Below are 13,614 nucleotides of genomic sequence, written 5' to 3' on the forward strand. Positions count from 1 at the left end.
GCCAGGCAAGGCCAGTCAATCCCCACAGGGACCCTGAGAGACAAGTGCAGCCCAGAATGACCCAGCTGGCCCCCAGTCGGGCAGCCAGGAGGTGACCAAGCCTGGGTGGGAACCCAGTCATCCCCTGGAAGCCCAGGCCGGGTCAGACAGGCCTCTAGCACGTCTGTCTTCCTGCCAGAACCAGTCAGGGCTGGCTTTCCTTCCAGGCCAGGGTAATTTCCTCTCCCCTCGGCCCGTGTGAGGAGCAGCCTGCCACCTCATGTCCATAATAAATGCCCAGGTGGTTGTCACTCTCCCAAGACCCCGGGACAGGCAGCCACAGGACCCCGAGTCCCTGAGGCCCTGTTGGTGACCACCCTCTCCCACCACCCCTGCCATGACCTCCTAGTGTGCAAGACCACCTGCCACAAGAAGTGTATGCACAAGATTCAGGCCTGCTCCATCGTATGCGGGAAGAAGGTGAGCCTGCTGAGGCCAGGAACTTTCCAGAACACCCGAGGGAGGCTGTCCTGAGAGATGCAGGGGAAAGGCTGGTCATCAGGCCGGAGCACAGAGCTGGCGGCGGGGTGCTGGTCCTGTCAGCCCCCGGGGCCCCCCCAAAGCTGGGGGTGGGCTTGTGCGCATCTCAGACCCCGGCCCCACTCCCCCTGCCACCAGAGGCAGGGAGACCCCTCCCCTGCACACAGGGGAGGTGGGGTCCTCAGTGCTGCACTGCACACTTCACTTAGAGACCGCTTGCCAGCGGCCATCAAGGGACCTCCACAGCCCAGCACCTCTGGCGGGTCTGCAAGGGAGAATGAGGGGCAGGGAGGGACGGAGGCCACAGAGGAGGCCCAGGGGATGACAGGGAAGGCATCCAGCCCAGGCCTGACCCGTCCCCACTCCCCATCACAGACCGACCCAGGCGCTGAGTCGGGCCACTTTGGCGTGTGCGTGGACAGCCTGACCAGCGACAAGGTCTCAGTGCCCATCGTGCTGGAGAAGCTTCTGGAACACGTGGAGATGCACGGCTTGTACACTGAGGGCCTCTACCGCAAGTCGGGTGCCGCCAACCGCACAAGGGAGCTCCGGCAGGCGCTGCAGACAGGTAGGTGCTGGGGGAGGTGGGTGGGCTTCCCTGGTGGCTCAGACAGTAAAGAATCTGCCTCCAGTGCAGGAGACCCGGGTTCCATCCCTGGGTTAGGAAGACGCCCTGGAGAAGGAAATGACAACCCACTCCAGTATGCTTGCCTGGGAAATCCATGGACAGAGGAGCCTGGTGGGCTACAGTCCATGGTGTCGCAAAGAGTCAGACACGACTGAGCAACTGAGCATGCATGTGGGAGGTGGGTGCTGGGGGAGGAAGGGGACGGAGCCAGGTAAGTGTCAAGGGCAGGAGGGCGCCACCTGGGGCTCCAGGCTCAGCCTTCCTCACGCTCACCGGCCTGTGCGCCCACCCTGCAGACCCCATGGCAGTCAAACTGGAGAACTTCCCCATCCATGCCATCACCGGGGTGCTCAAGCAGTGGCTGCGGGAGCTGCCCGAGCCGCTCATGACCTTCGCCCAGTATGGTGATTTCCTCCATGCCGTCGGTGAGTCCCCGCCACTGTGGTGAGGGCGGGCAGTTGGTCGAGGGCAGGGGTCAGAGGCTTGAGCCTCGGCTATGGCCAATCAGGGAGGAGGGACCCCCGTCTCCCCAGCTGAGAAAACAAGGCCTTGGCTGGGCCCAGGACCGCTCTGTGGCCCTGCCTCCTTGCCACACACACTGCCCCAGGCCCTACACAATGGGAGGCTGCAGGCGCCCTGGGGCCCATCGAGCGGGGGCCACAGGGCGCTGACACCCGGGACCCTCCTAGAGCTCCCAGAGAAGCAGGAGCAGCTGGTTGCCATCTACGCCGTCCTGGAGCACCTGCCAGAAGCCAACCACAACTCCCTGGAGCGGCTCATCTTCCACTTGGTCAAGCAAGTGCCCGTGCCCTATTTGCCGGCTGTCTGGGGAGTGGGGTCCCAGCGAGAGCGCCGCCGTAGCGTTCTCTGGGCTGGCGTGCCCTGGTGGTTCCCTGCCAAGGCATGAGCCTGTGTTGGGAGGTCCAGCTTTTTTGTGGACCCTTTTCTCCGCCCCGCAGAAACCAGCATTTCTCACCTCCCACCTGTGGCAGCACTTTCCCCACAGTGGCCCCCAGCCTCTGGACTCTGGTTTGGGATCTCCCCGCAGCCACCCCCTAACTGCCGCTTGCCACACAGGGTGGCCCTGCTCGAGGACGTGAACCGCATGTCACCCAGCGCGCTGGCCATCATCTTTGCACCCTGCCTCCTGCGATGCCCCGACAACTCAGACCCCCTGATCAGCATGAAGGATGTCCTCAAAATCACCACGTGAGTGCCAGGACCGGGCAGCCCCCACCCCCAACACACACCCAGAGCAACCCAGCCCGGGACCCCACAACTGAACAGGACGGCCCGCTCTAGAATCCTAGGATGGCCTAGCCTCGGTACTATGTAAAGGTGCCTGCAGAGAAATACCCCAGGGGACTTTGCACTCCCAATTCAGGGGGACCGGGTTTGATCCCTGGTCAGAGAACTAGATCCCGTGTACTGCAACTAAGACATAGTGCAACCAAACACACACACAGACACACACACACACAGACACACACACACATACCCAGGAGGACTTCCGGATTCCTCACTGAATACAGAATCCCCCTATAATGCAGGAGACACAGGTTCAGTCCCTGGGTGGAGAAGGTTCCCTGGAGAAGGAAATGGCAGCCCCCTCCCGTATTCTTGCCTGGGAAATCCCATGGACAGAGGAACCAGGCGGGCTACAGTCCATGGGGTTGCAAAGAGTCAGACACGACTTAGCACCGAAACCACCACCACCACCCCAGGAGGTGTCCTGAGCACTGGGGTCCTACATGGACTTCATTTGCTCTCTCTACCCTTCCTTCTTTTCTTCTGAAGTCATGTAGGAAGTCATACTAAACCCAAACTCCTGGCAAAGTCCACATGTGCGCTGGCTGCTGTGATGGGCAAACAGCGCTCTTGTGACAGACAAGGGCAAGAAGCAGCCGGGCCTTGTGGGGGCATCCTGAGGCTGACACACGTCCAGACCCAGGAGGAGGCCTGGCAGCATCTCCCCTCCAGCAGCAAGAGCATCACTCCTGAGTTCTTTTGAGGGTGAAAACCCAAAAACCGGGGAGAAATGCCTCATCCCCAGTCCAGGGTGAGGGACAGATGGTGAACCCCACATTCCCAGCCTCTGGGAGCAGTGGGAACCGGCAGCAAAAAGGAGCAATTGTCTCAAGGTCCCTTCTTCCCACCAAATGATCTTCAAAATTCTCAGAAAGTTCTTCAGGAGGGTGGACTTCCCTGACAGTCCAGTGGTTAAGACTCCAAGCTTCCAACACAAGGGGCTCAGGTTCGATCCCTGGTCAGGGAACTAGGATCTCACATGCTGCACAGTATAGCCATAAAAAATTAAAATGAATGAAAGAAAAAGGACTCAGAAGGGCGTCAGCAGATGTCCATCACTAAGAGGATACTGTTTAGGCAGTGAGTTGTAAAAGGAAGAGCTTGTCACCCAGGGTGGTGTCACTGAGGCGAACACAGGCAGGCCTGAGGGCTGTGCCTGACCGTGCGCTCCCCCAGGCGTAAACAGCATCTGGCAGGCAGAGGGGAGAGCCCACTGAGGCCCTGACACTGTGCGGGCAGCCCTGTGGTGTTGACAGATTTTCTTCCAGCATGGAACTTGGTACTTTTTTTTTTTTTTTTTTAATCTGTGATTGACAGTAGGAGACCTGTCCTGACTGCCTCTCCATCCAAACTGACCCCATCCCATCCCACCACGCCCTCCCTGCCCTGGTATTGACCATTCCACCGGCCAGCAACCATTCCAGGCTGGCCTGACCACTGAGCGAATGTATCTTGGGTCACAACTGACTTCTAGAGCCCTTGGGGCCAGCTGCCTACAGCCCATGGGGTAAACGGCCCACATGGTACTCTACTTCCTCCTTCAAAGCAGGAGGCTTATTTAGACGGATTCAGCCTCAGAGAGGTGGGGTGAGCTGCACGAGATCACACAGTGAGTGAACCAGGGCCACGATGGGAGCCACAGCCTTGCCTGTGGCCCTGCCTGGTCTCTGGGTCTCTGTCTCAGCCACCATGCCCCAGTCTTGGGCCAGCATCTCTCTATATGTGGGGCCCTCACGTTAGCCATTCCCCGCCCCCATCCCGGGCCGGTAGCTGAGCAGCCTTCTCCACAGGTGCGTGGAGATGCTGATCAAAGAACAGATGAGAAGGTACAAAGTGAAGATGGAGGAGATCAACCAGCTGGAGGCTGCTGAGAGCATGGCCTGCCGAAGACTTTCTCTGCTGCGCCAGAATGCTGTGAGCTATGCCGGGCGGGGCTTTGGTGGGACGGAGCTGGACGGGGGCGGGGTTTGGGCGGTGGGCGGAGTCTCACCTGTCTGCCCAGCGCACACTTCCAGCACACATCCTTGGCCACAGTCAGCCTGACCTGGGGCCTCGTGGCAGCATGGTTAGGGGCCAATTCCTCACCTCGGCCAAAAGACCACCATCCTAGACCAGCCTCAAGGTCGGCTGTTCCTCTCAGCAGTGAGGGAGAAACCTGTCACCTACTTGGTAGGGCTCTTGGTCATTCTCCAGCCGCAACCCTAGGCCCCGCCCACAGGGAAACTCCCACAGCAGAAGAGGCTTGGGGTGAGGGGGGCGGATAGGAGGATAAGGGGCCAGTCTCAGGCTCCTGTGGGAGGACCCTGTCCTTGTCCCCACAGTCAGACATGCCTTATGCCCATGACTAACACTTATGCCCTGGTCGTGGCCCTGTGTGGTCACCCTCTCTTCATCTCTCCCCCAGCCATGGCCTCTCAAACTGGGGTTTTCGTCTCCCTATGAGGGGGTCCTGGTATGTACACCTACGGTCCGTCCTCCTCACATGTCTCCCGGTGCGGTGCATGCTGGGGTTCCTCTTGGCCCCTAGGGTCCTCGTAGAATAGGCCGAGCGTGTCCTAACCTCCGGAAGTGCATGCTGGGGGAACTTCATTGCCTGCTGATCGCCTGTGCTGAAGACAACTAATCAGCCAAGTACTGGCCATTGGGTCCCCGCATGATCCCCAGAGAAGCCTCACTAAGCCTAGGTTTCCACGTCAGAACTAACCTCCCCCAGAGCTGCTCGTACCACCCTGTCCCCATCTGCAAGCACTGATCTCCCACCCACCCAAAGGGGCTGGCCAGACATGCTGCATCTCTTTGCAGATTAAGAACCCCAAGGCCCGGGGGAGCAGCAGCAGTGGCCCGGAGGAGCTTGGGGTGCTGCAGGAGGAGGAAGCAGCTGGTGGCGATGAGGATCGGGAGAAGGAGATCCTAATCGAGCGGATCCAGTCCATCAAAGAGGAGAAGCAAGTGTCTCTCTGATCCCTCACCACCCTCAGCTGCCCTATCTGGTCTCCGTCCACTGGCCCCTCCACTAGAGGGGGTCTGGCTGTTAGGAGGTTGATGGGCTAGGCTCAGCCCTGTGGTCCAGGGTCCATCTCTTGGGGCACTGCTGTCCTATAACACTGCCTAGGACTGTTTAAACCCCCCACTTGGCCATCATGGTGGTCCACAGGGAGAGGAGAGGACACAGGGATGATGCCTGAACCTAAAATTGGCCTCAGCTAGGGTGATCCACCAATTTATTGTCCAGTCAGGGTGGAAGTATGAACAGAGATGCAGTTGACAAATTATGCCAGGAGGTCGGGTGTAATCCAGGCCACCTGGGCACCCTGTCCTTAGGAGTAGGCTGGGGCACTCCAGACAGAAGGGACAGCATGTGCTAAGGTCCTGAGACAGAAACTCCTCGCTAGCTAAGTCACAGATGCCTGGTTTCCCTCCAATCTGACCCTTTGCTCACATGAACTTCACTGAGCCAGGGGCATCTGGGGTGGGGTGGGGTTTGGGATGCTAGGGAGCAGAGAGTCCCATCGAGGAGCAGAATAACCTACTCTGTCCCCTACTGGCCTGGCACTTTTCCACGGGGCAGTCCTTCACCATGGAGCAGCCTTGGACACTGTGACCCCTTCATCCCCAGGGAGGACATCACATATCGGCTGCCAGAGCTGGACCCTCGGGGCTCCGATGAGGAGAACCTGGATTCAGAGACATCGGCCAGCACCGAGAGCCTGTTGGAAGAGCGGGCTGGGCGGGGGGCCTCGGAAGGTCAGTATTAAGGTAGAGTCTGCTTTTTTCCTTCCCGTGTCCACACCCAGCAGGCCCCCGGGCAAGGGTCCATCTGCCGGTCCTGAAGCTGCAGTAACCCTGCCATCTGTCTCTCAAAAGGGCCCCCTGCGCCTGCTCTCCCCTGCCCCGGCGCGCCCACCCCGAGCCCCCTCCCTGAGGCGGCCGCCCCTCCTCGACGAAGGCCGTTGTCCTTCATGACGGTCAGAGTGAAGACCCCCCGGCGGACCCCGATCATGCCCACGGCCAACATCAAGCTTCCGCCTGGCCTGCCCTCCTATCTCCCTGGCCGGGCGCCTGGTACCCAGGAAGCTGCCACCATGGTGAGGCGCCGAGAGCCACCGGCCCGCCGCCCAGACCAGGTACACTCCGTGTATATCACACCAGGCACTCACCTGCCCATTCAGGGCCCTCAGGAGCCCCTGGACAAGGATGACCGGCCACCTGGGGCCAAGCGGAGGTATTCGGATCCCCCAACCTACTGCCTGCCCTCTTCCTCGGGCCAGGCCAATGGCTGAGGGCCCTCAGCTGCCAGCATCCGCACATCCAAGGGTGGCCCAGTCCCCGAGCTGGGCACCAGAGCTCCAGAGCCAGCATTCAGCAATCTGAGAAGGATCCAGAATGGAAAGCTCCGAGAGTGATGTGAGGTGGGCACTGGCTCCAAGTGAATTCAGGCGGGGGAGAGGCCGGCTGAGGCCTGGCCACCCTTGCTGAGCCCCCACGTCACACTGAGGCGCCCGATCAGAGCACCGAATCATGGCAGGCAGCCCAGCATCTCCCAACTCCCCTTTTGTACGTTTTCAAGGTCACTGTTTCTTTGTGTGTGGTTTACATAAGTTTAAACTGTAACAGCCTTAACAGAAGACCAAATTGTTTTTATATGTGTATGTACAAACTTTTATATTAACTCCCTGCATCTTCCTTATAACCTGGATGTGAGTCTTCAGAGCAAGCCCACACAGCCGCCAAGCTTCGGAGGCTCAGACCCACGCTGAGGGACAGCTGAGGGGGCCGAGGGCAAGGACTCTGCATGAGGGGTTTGGACACTTGTGGCCCCTGACTGCCCCATACTGCGGCCCGGCCAGTGGCTATCTGGCCCATTCAAGGGAACAGTGGAGCCTTCCGTGGTGATCAAGACTGTTGGCTAGAGCCAGGACACACGGTGGTAGGCAGCCTCCACTCCAGGCACCACAGACCTCACATTATTCCAGGGATACGCGAATGTGGCCATCACTCCTCGGTCTGTTGTGCCCCGGACAGAGAAGACCACCTTGGCACTGCCCGCCCCATGTGGCAGAACAGGAGCCCGTAACTCAGGACCGTTCACAGGTGGGGAGGGCAAGGCCTGGGCTTGTGTGTCTCTGCAAATCTACAGTGACAGTCTGGGCATCTGCAGAGAGGGGGATTCCCCTCTCAGGCTCAGCCCACTCTCCCAGCACCTGGACACACGGTGCCAGGTCTTGGACAAGAGACACCCACAGGCCATGTGAAATAAAGAAAAAGTGCCTAAGAGGTGTCTGTATTCAGTTTCTACTCAGACCGGCTCAAGGGTGGGGGTGGGGGTCAGACATGCAGCCTCAGCCAAAAATGGCGATGGTGCAGAGCAAGGATTGAGCCCCTTTGTCTGGGAGGACTTCCATCATTCCTCCAGCCAACTCCTGTTGGAATTTCACATAAGCGAGGTGGGCTTATTTTTTGGCTGTGCCATGCAGCTTATAGGATCCTAGTTCCCTGACAGGGATCAAACCCACACCCCCTGCAGTGGAAGCTTGACCGGACCACCAGGGGAATCCCTGGAAGTGCTTTTTATTGGTCCAGAAAGCTGAGGAAGCAGGCAGCTCATGGTAGAGTCACAATGGAGAGCCTGCTGTCCTGGGAGCTGCCTCCTGTCACACCTAGCCCCTCCCCAGCAGGGGCTTAAATGTCAGCTGAAGGGGCCACCTGCCGGGGGTAGGGAGTCGGTCCTGGTGGATCCACTAGAGCCTGAAGCAACAGCACCACCACCATCACCACCAGTAGAGAAGCTCCCAGGTTGCAACCAGATCGGCCGTTGTAACTGGTTGGCAGATGGGGTTTGTAGGTGTGCGGGAGTTAAGAGACTGTGACAGACCTGAGTTTAAGTGGCACATGCTGAAGTTGGTCTAGTCCAAGGCCACACAGCTGGGATGGGGTGGCCTGGGATTCAGACCCTGCCCTGTCTGGCTCATGCATGTCTGGATGTGTGCTCAGTCATGTCCGACTCCTTGCCACCCCATGGACTGTAGCCCACCAGGCTCCTCTGTCCATGGAATTTCCCAGGCAAGCATACTGGAGTGGGTTGCCATTTCCTTCCCCAGGGGATCTTCCTGACACAGGGGTCGAACCCGCGTCTCCTGCACTGACAGGTGGATTCTTTATCACTGAGCCACTTGGGAAGCCCTGTCTGGCTCTAGAGCCGCTCCCCGGCACCACCACCCCCAGCTCGCCACCCCATCAAAAACCTGAGTTTGAGTTTAGACTCATCCACGGTACTTACAGGGCACCAAAGCCACTGATGTGACCTGAACACAGGTAACCTGAAGGATGGGGAGATAGTTGAGGGATGTACGCCAGACTTCAGCCCCTATGATGTCCCCATCCTCACTCGGAGGGCCCACAGAGGGAGACTCGAACAAGGGGCCTTGACTTCTTGAGGACGCGGGTGGGGTTCTGTCCACGGGGGTCTGGGCGTTGAGGGTGACCCAGCCACACCTCACGCTCCCAGGTTTAGCTCATGTCACTGCCAGACTAACCGTTTCCCAATAGGGGGAACAGGTCCAGAAAAAGTTAAGAAACTCGCAAAAGGCTACGACGGGAGGTGGAGTCAGGGTCAGGGCTGGGACCGGAAATAATAGCCCCTAAGTCTTAGATTCCAAAGTCCCAGGTCAGGGCCTCTCCTCGTGAATTCAGAGAAGACCGCCTGGATGCAGAAGGCTCAGAATGGGAAAAACTCAGGAAGGAGTGGAGAGAAGGGTACGAATTTTGAGGGGGGGAGTAATGAGCACTTCACGCTTTGCATGTGGGTCTTCTGGCACCGAAGGACTTGATCCTTTCAACCTTTCCGGAAGGATCAAGACGCTCGCAAGAATAAGCAAGCGATTCATCCCGGAGTAAATGCAGACGGGATGGTGTCTCACATTGAAACAAGACATTACTTCCGCCACCCTAAACAAGAATGGGACAGCAAACAAACAGGGCACTTCCGACCGGAAAGAGGCCACTGAAGGCACTTCCGCCATCTCTTAAGATGGCGCCGGCGGAAGGGGCGGAGTACCACTGGGTGGTGATGGCAGCGTCGAGGCTGGAGCTGAACCTGGTGCGGCTGCTGTGCCGCTGCGAGGCGATGGCAGCGGAGAAACGGGACCCGGACGAGTGGCGTCTAGAAAAGGTAGGGAATCTCGTGTTTCCTCGTAAACCCCGAATCCAAGAGAGTGGTCCCCGCAGCTAGAGGCCACCGGGCCCGACTCCCCCGCCTCGCCAGCCAGCGTGGCCACGCCCCTTCCGGTTGGTTCCGGCCACGTCCACCTGCTGCTCTCCCGCCTTGTCCCTGGGGCTCAACTGGTCCCGCCCCCTGATAATTGGCTCCTCCTATTTCAACCCCGCCCCCATCCTGGCCTCGCCCCTTGTTGGCTCTGATCTCTCTGAGCAGGATGTAGGGGTCGGGGGTCGGGGGGCGGGCGGGGAGGACTGGGCTGACACCCCCCACTTTTTGTCCCCAGTACGTGGGAGCTCTCGAGGACATGCTGCAGGCCCTGAAAGCACAGGCGAGGTGAGTGCAGGCGGCCACAAGTGGTTCAAAATTGAGTCTCCTACTGGAGACCAAGAACCCTGGTCTCCAGTTCCCGCTAAGAACCTCCCCTCAACTGGGCACAGTAGGCTTTCCTTTTCCTCTCCTCCCCTTCCAGCAAACCGGCTTCCGAGGTGCTCAATGAATATTCTCGGAAGGTAGATTTTCTGAAGGGAATGCTGCAGGCGGAGAAACTGGTAAGCAGGGGCACTTCTGCCTGGTCAACCGTCATGGTCACCTGGGGCCAGCCCCTCTGGTGACTCCTCCCTTCCCGCTTCTGCAGACCTCCTCCTCAGAGAAGGCACTAGCCAACCAGTTCCTGGCCCCTGGCCGAGTACCAACTACAGCCAGGGAACGGGTACCCGCTACGAAGACAGTGCACCTACAGTCACGGGCTCGGTACACCAGTGAGATGCGGAGTGAGCTGCTAGGCACGGTAGGGCTCCCTCCCTAGTCCCCGGAAAACTTCAGTTGGGGACAGGACTTTGTGCATGGAGGTGGCCAGAACAACAAACACTTCCGGTGCAGGGACTAGGATACCGAACAGACAGGACCTGGACCATCAGACAAGGCTTCCCAACCGACAGGCATCGTGGCCAGGGCTTTACTAGATTAGTAAGAGTTTTGGTACAAGGCAAAAATGGTACATCTACACTTAAAAGCCCCAGAGTTGGCCCAGAGCAAGGATTGGCCCCACCTCACCACACATCAGTGAGTTTTTTCAGCTGTGAAATAGGATGACAGATACTTCTATGAGCACTTTCTGTGGATCTGAAAAATACCCTTCAAAATATGAACCCTTGTTTTCAGTTTATAGATGAGAAAACTGAGCCTCAAAGGTCATAGGACTTGTCCAGGGTCCTGATTGAGGGTGGGGAGTTTCTGAAAGCAGAAAGGACAGGTCTGGGGGCATGGCATGGTTGGTGATTCTGTGCATCTCCTTTTTTCCCACAGGACTCTAGTGAAGGTGAGACAGCATGAGCAGAACAGGACTCAAGGCCTGGGACAGATATGTATTCTTAGTGCCCCACATCTCTCGTGCCTAACCTGGCTCCCACAGGGTGTGCACAGCCCAGGGAAACTGTGCCCAGGGGGCTTACCATACTTGAAGGGGGTGTCAGGACAGAGGAAGGGGCCCTAGAGGAGACAGAGTTGGACACTCCCAGCCCAAGTGACTAAGGCTGGCTAGAGGGGGGACCTGGGGCCTGGGGGAGCCCTGATGAGGAAGACTTCCTGCACCTGCTGTGCGACAGACAGAAAGGGAAATGGCCTTGTGAGTAGCAGACACATCCTGGGCAATGGTCAGGAAACTGGAAAACAGCAAACCAATTCTTCCTTTTTGCCTGCTTGGCTTGTTTTGCTTTCAGAGCCCGAACTGGATGTGAGGAAGAGAACGTGAGTATCTTCAGCCCTTGGGCAGCATTGTGGGGAGAGGGGAGTTGGACAAAGCTTGGACCACTAAAGCACAACCATGAGCATCTAAACCACCAATCAGGGGATTCCCAGTGGTCCAGTACTGAGGACTGTGTGCTTTCACTGCCAAGGGCCCAGATCCAATCCCTGATTGGAGAAAAAGATCCTACAGGCTGAGCGCTGCAGCCAATAATAATAATAAAATTTAAAAAAAAAACAAAAACACTAACCAACAGCCACTTCTGAGGATGCTTTTCCCAGAAGCCAAAGCGAAAAAGGAGAAAGAGCCCCAAGCAGCGCAGTAGCTGGAACTACAGTCTCTAGGTCCCTTGAAAACATGTTGGTCTCTTCCCTCCTTCCCCCACCCCCTGATCTCATACCCACTGGCCTACCCATCTGTGGGGTCAGTGGGGCGTCAGGGCCCACACCAAGGGATGAGAAGCAGTCAGCAGCCGAGCTAGACCTTGTCCTGCAGCGACACCAGAACCTCCAGGAGAAGCTGGCAGAGGAGATGCTCGGCCTAGCCCGGAGCCTCAAGACCAACACACTGGCTGCCCAGAGTGTCATCAAGAAGGACAACCAGGTATGAGGACTCTGGGAACCCTAGAGCCTCTGGTTTGGGGCATCAAAGAAGGCTTCCCAGAAGAAGGTCCCTATGGCTGGGACTTAGCTGGATGAATAGGAGTTTAGTAGAAGTCAAAAATGGCATTCCCAGAAGAGGAAACAGCACTAGCAACGGCCAAGAGGTATAGATTTACCCCACTGCAGTAGGAAGAGGCGACGCTTGGACCCAGTCCTGTTGACACTCCCCCTGCCTCACCCACAGACCCTGTCACACTCACTCAAGATGGCCGACCAGAACCTGGAAAAGCTGAAGACGGAATCCGAGCGGCTGGAGCAGCATACACAGAAGTCGGTCAACTGGCTGCTTTGGGCCATGCTCATAGTCGTCTGCTTCATCTTCATCAGCATGATCCTCTTCATCCGCATCATGCCCAAACTCAAATAAAGACTTGGCCTGGCCTGTGTCACCTGTGCTGTCTCTGCCCTCCACCCTGTCCAGGGGTGATACCTTTTGGGGTTGGCAACATGATGGGAAGGGCCTTGGAGCCCCATGAGAGCTGCAGAGGGTACAAGACCAGGGGAGGAAGGAGGTCAGGCAGCTGGGGGAGGTGAGTCACAAGCCTGCCTCCCATTTCTGCCCCCCCGCCCCCCAGGTACCTACTTCACACTGGACAAGGCAGGGCCCATAGGGGCCCCAAGAACTCCCAATCTGATGGAGTCAGAGCCAAACACATTCCTGTGGAGTCAAGGTAAGGTCTGGAGGGTTGGGGAGGAGTGGGCCCATGCCTGGAGGTCAGCCTGTAGGAAGGGTTGAAAAGTTGTCTTTTGAGCTGTGAACGACGCCGGGATTCTTGGCCTCTGGAAGAGATGAATTTGATCCAGAGCCAGTGACAAGGCTTGATCGCTCAGAACTTTTGTGTAATAAAGTTTTATTAACTTGCTAGTTTTTAGCAAGAAGTTATATACCTATTAGCAAGCTGCTAATTAGAGAAAAGGAAATGTCTGAAAACTCAGAGTAGCACCCGGCCTGTCACCCACAACATGCATTTTGAGATAACACTGGCACAAGGTGAGTCATCCCGGGCCATACAACAGTTGACATGGGGACTTCCCTGGTGGCCCAGTGGTTAAGATTCTATGCTTCCAATGCAGGGGGCCCAGGTTCAGTCCCTGGTCAGGGAACTAGATTCCACATGCCTCAACTAAGACCTCTTGTGACCAAATAAATTCTTTAAAAAAAATTGACATGAATCTTGAGAAAGGCAGATTTTCAAGCAAATACATAGTTGCATTAACATAACTTAAGAGAACATTTCCATGAGTAAAACATACTGGTTTTCTGAGTTTTAGGCAGAACCTACTTGATGAAAGACAGAGTCTAAGGTAAGTACATAGTTCATTAACATAGCTTAAGAAAAACATTTCCATAAGAAAAATGCATTGGTTAGCTCAAGGTTTGAGAAAAGTTAATTTCAGGTGGAACCAGGTGTCATCATGGCAACACAAAATTTTTAAAGAAACCTTTTAATTTTGCATAGAGAAGGGGAAAATGTCTGACACTTGTAGTTTGTTTCCTCCTGCCACTTGAGAGAGAGAAAAAAAAAAATGACACTTG

General features: G+C 56.9%; 2 protein-coding genes across 20 annotated transcripts in view; both read left to right on the forward strand.

Moving 5' to 3' along the window:
- Positions 1-7,729, forward strand: part of MYO9B (myosin IXB) — a 108,281-nt gene extending 100,552 nt beyond the window's left edge. For 10 of the 19 annotated variants that reach the window (XM_044948278.2, XM_044948279.2, XM_044948281.2 and 7 more), the window contains 10 exons: positions 389-459; positions 895-1,087; positions 1,444-1,572; positions 1,837-1,942; positions 2,225-2,356; positions 4,246-4,369; positions 4,860-4,907; positions 5,258-5,400; positions 6,072-6,199; positions 6,320-7,729. In XM_044948278.2, the coding sequence (XP_044804213.1) occupies positions 389-459; positions 895-1,087; positions 1,444-1,572; positions 1,837-1,942; positions 2,225-2,356; positions 4,246-4,369; positions 4,860-4,907; positions 5,258-5,400; positions 6,072-6,199; positions 6,320-6,735 (1,490 nt within the window). In that variant the 3' untranslated portion in view covers positions 6,736-7,729. Of the gene's footprint in view, positions 1-388; positions 460-894; positions 1,088-1,443; positions 1,573-1,836; positions 1,943-2,224; positions 2,357-4,245; positions 4,370-4,859; positions 4,908-4,982; positions 5,087-5,257; positions 5,401-6,071; positions 6,212-6,319 lie in introns of those variants that run through there. The other 9 variants (XM_044948282.2, XM_044948283.2, XM_044948294.2 and 6 more) reach the window with 4 other exon arrangements.
- Positions 7,730-9,462: 1,733 nt separating this feature from the next.
- USE1 (unconventional SNARE in the ER 1) lies at positions 9,463-12,463 on the forward strand. Its single transcript, XM_025293786.2, has 8 exons — positions 9,463-9,623; positions 9,955-10,004; positions 10,141-10,219; positions 10,306-10,458; positions 10,977-10,989; positions 11,390-11,417; positions 11,844-12,018; positions 12,262-12,463. Exons 1-8 carry the CDS (start codon positions 9,483-9,485, stop codon positions 12,442-12,444), a joined length of 822 nt encoding a protein of 273 aa, XP_025149571.1. The 5' UTR covers positions 9,463-9,482; the 3' UTR covers positions 12,445-12,463.
- The last annotated feature ends 1,151 nt before the right edge of the window (positions 12,464-13,614 follow it).

The sequence above is a fragment of the Bubalus bubalis genome, chromosome 9 (assembly GCF_019923935.1).
Source record: "Bubalus bubalis isolate 160015118507 breed Murrah chromosome 9, NDDB_SH_1, whole genome shotgun sequence".
In the NCBI taxonomy this organism is placed as follows: Eukaryota; Metazoa; Chordata; class Mammalia; order Artiodactyla; family Bovidae; genus Bubalus; species Bubalus bubalis.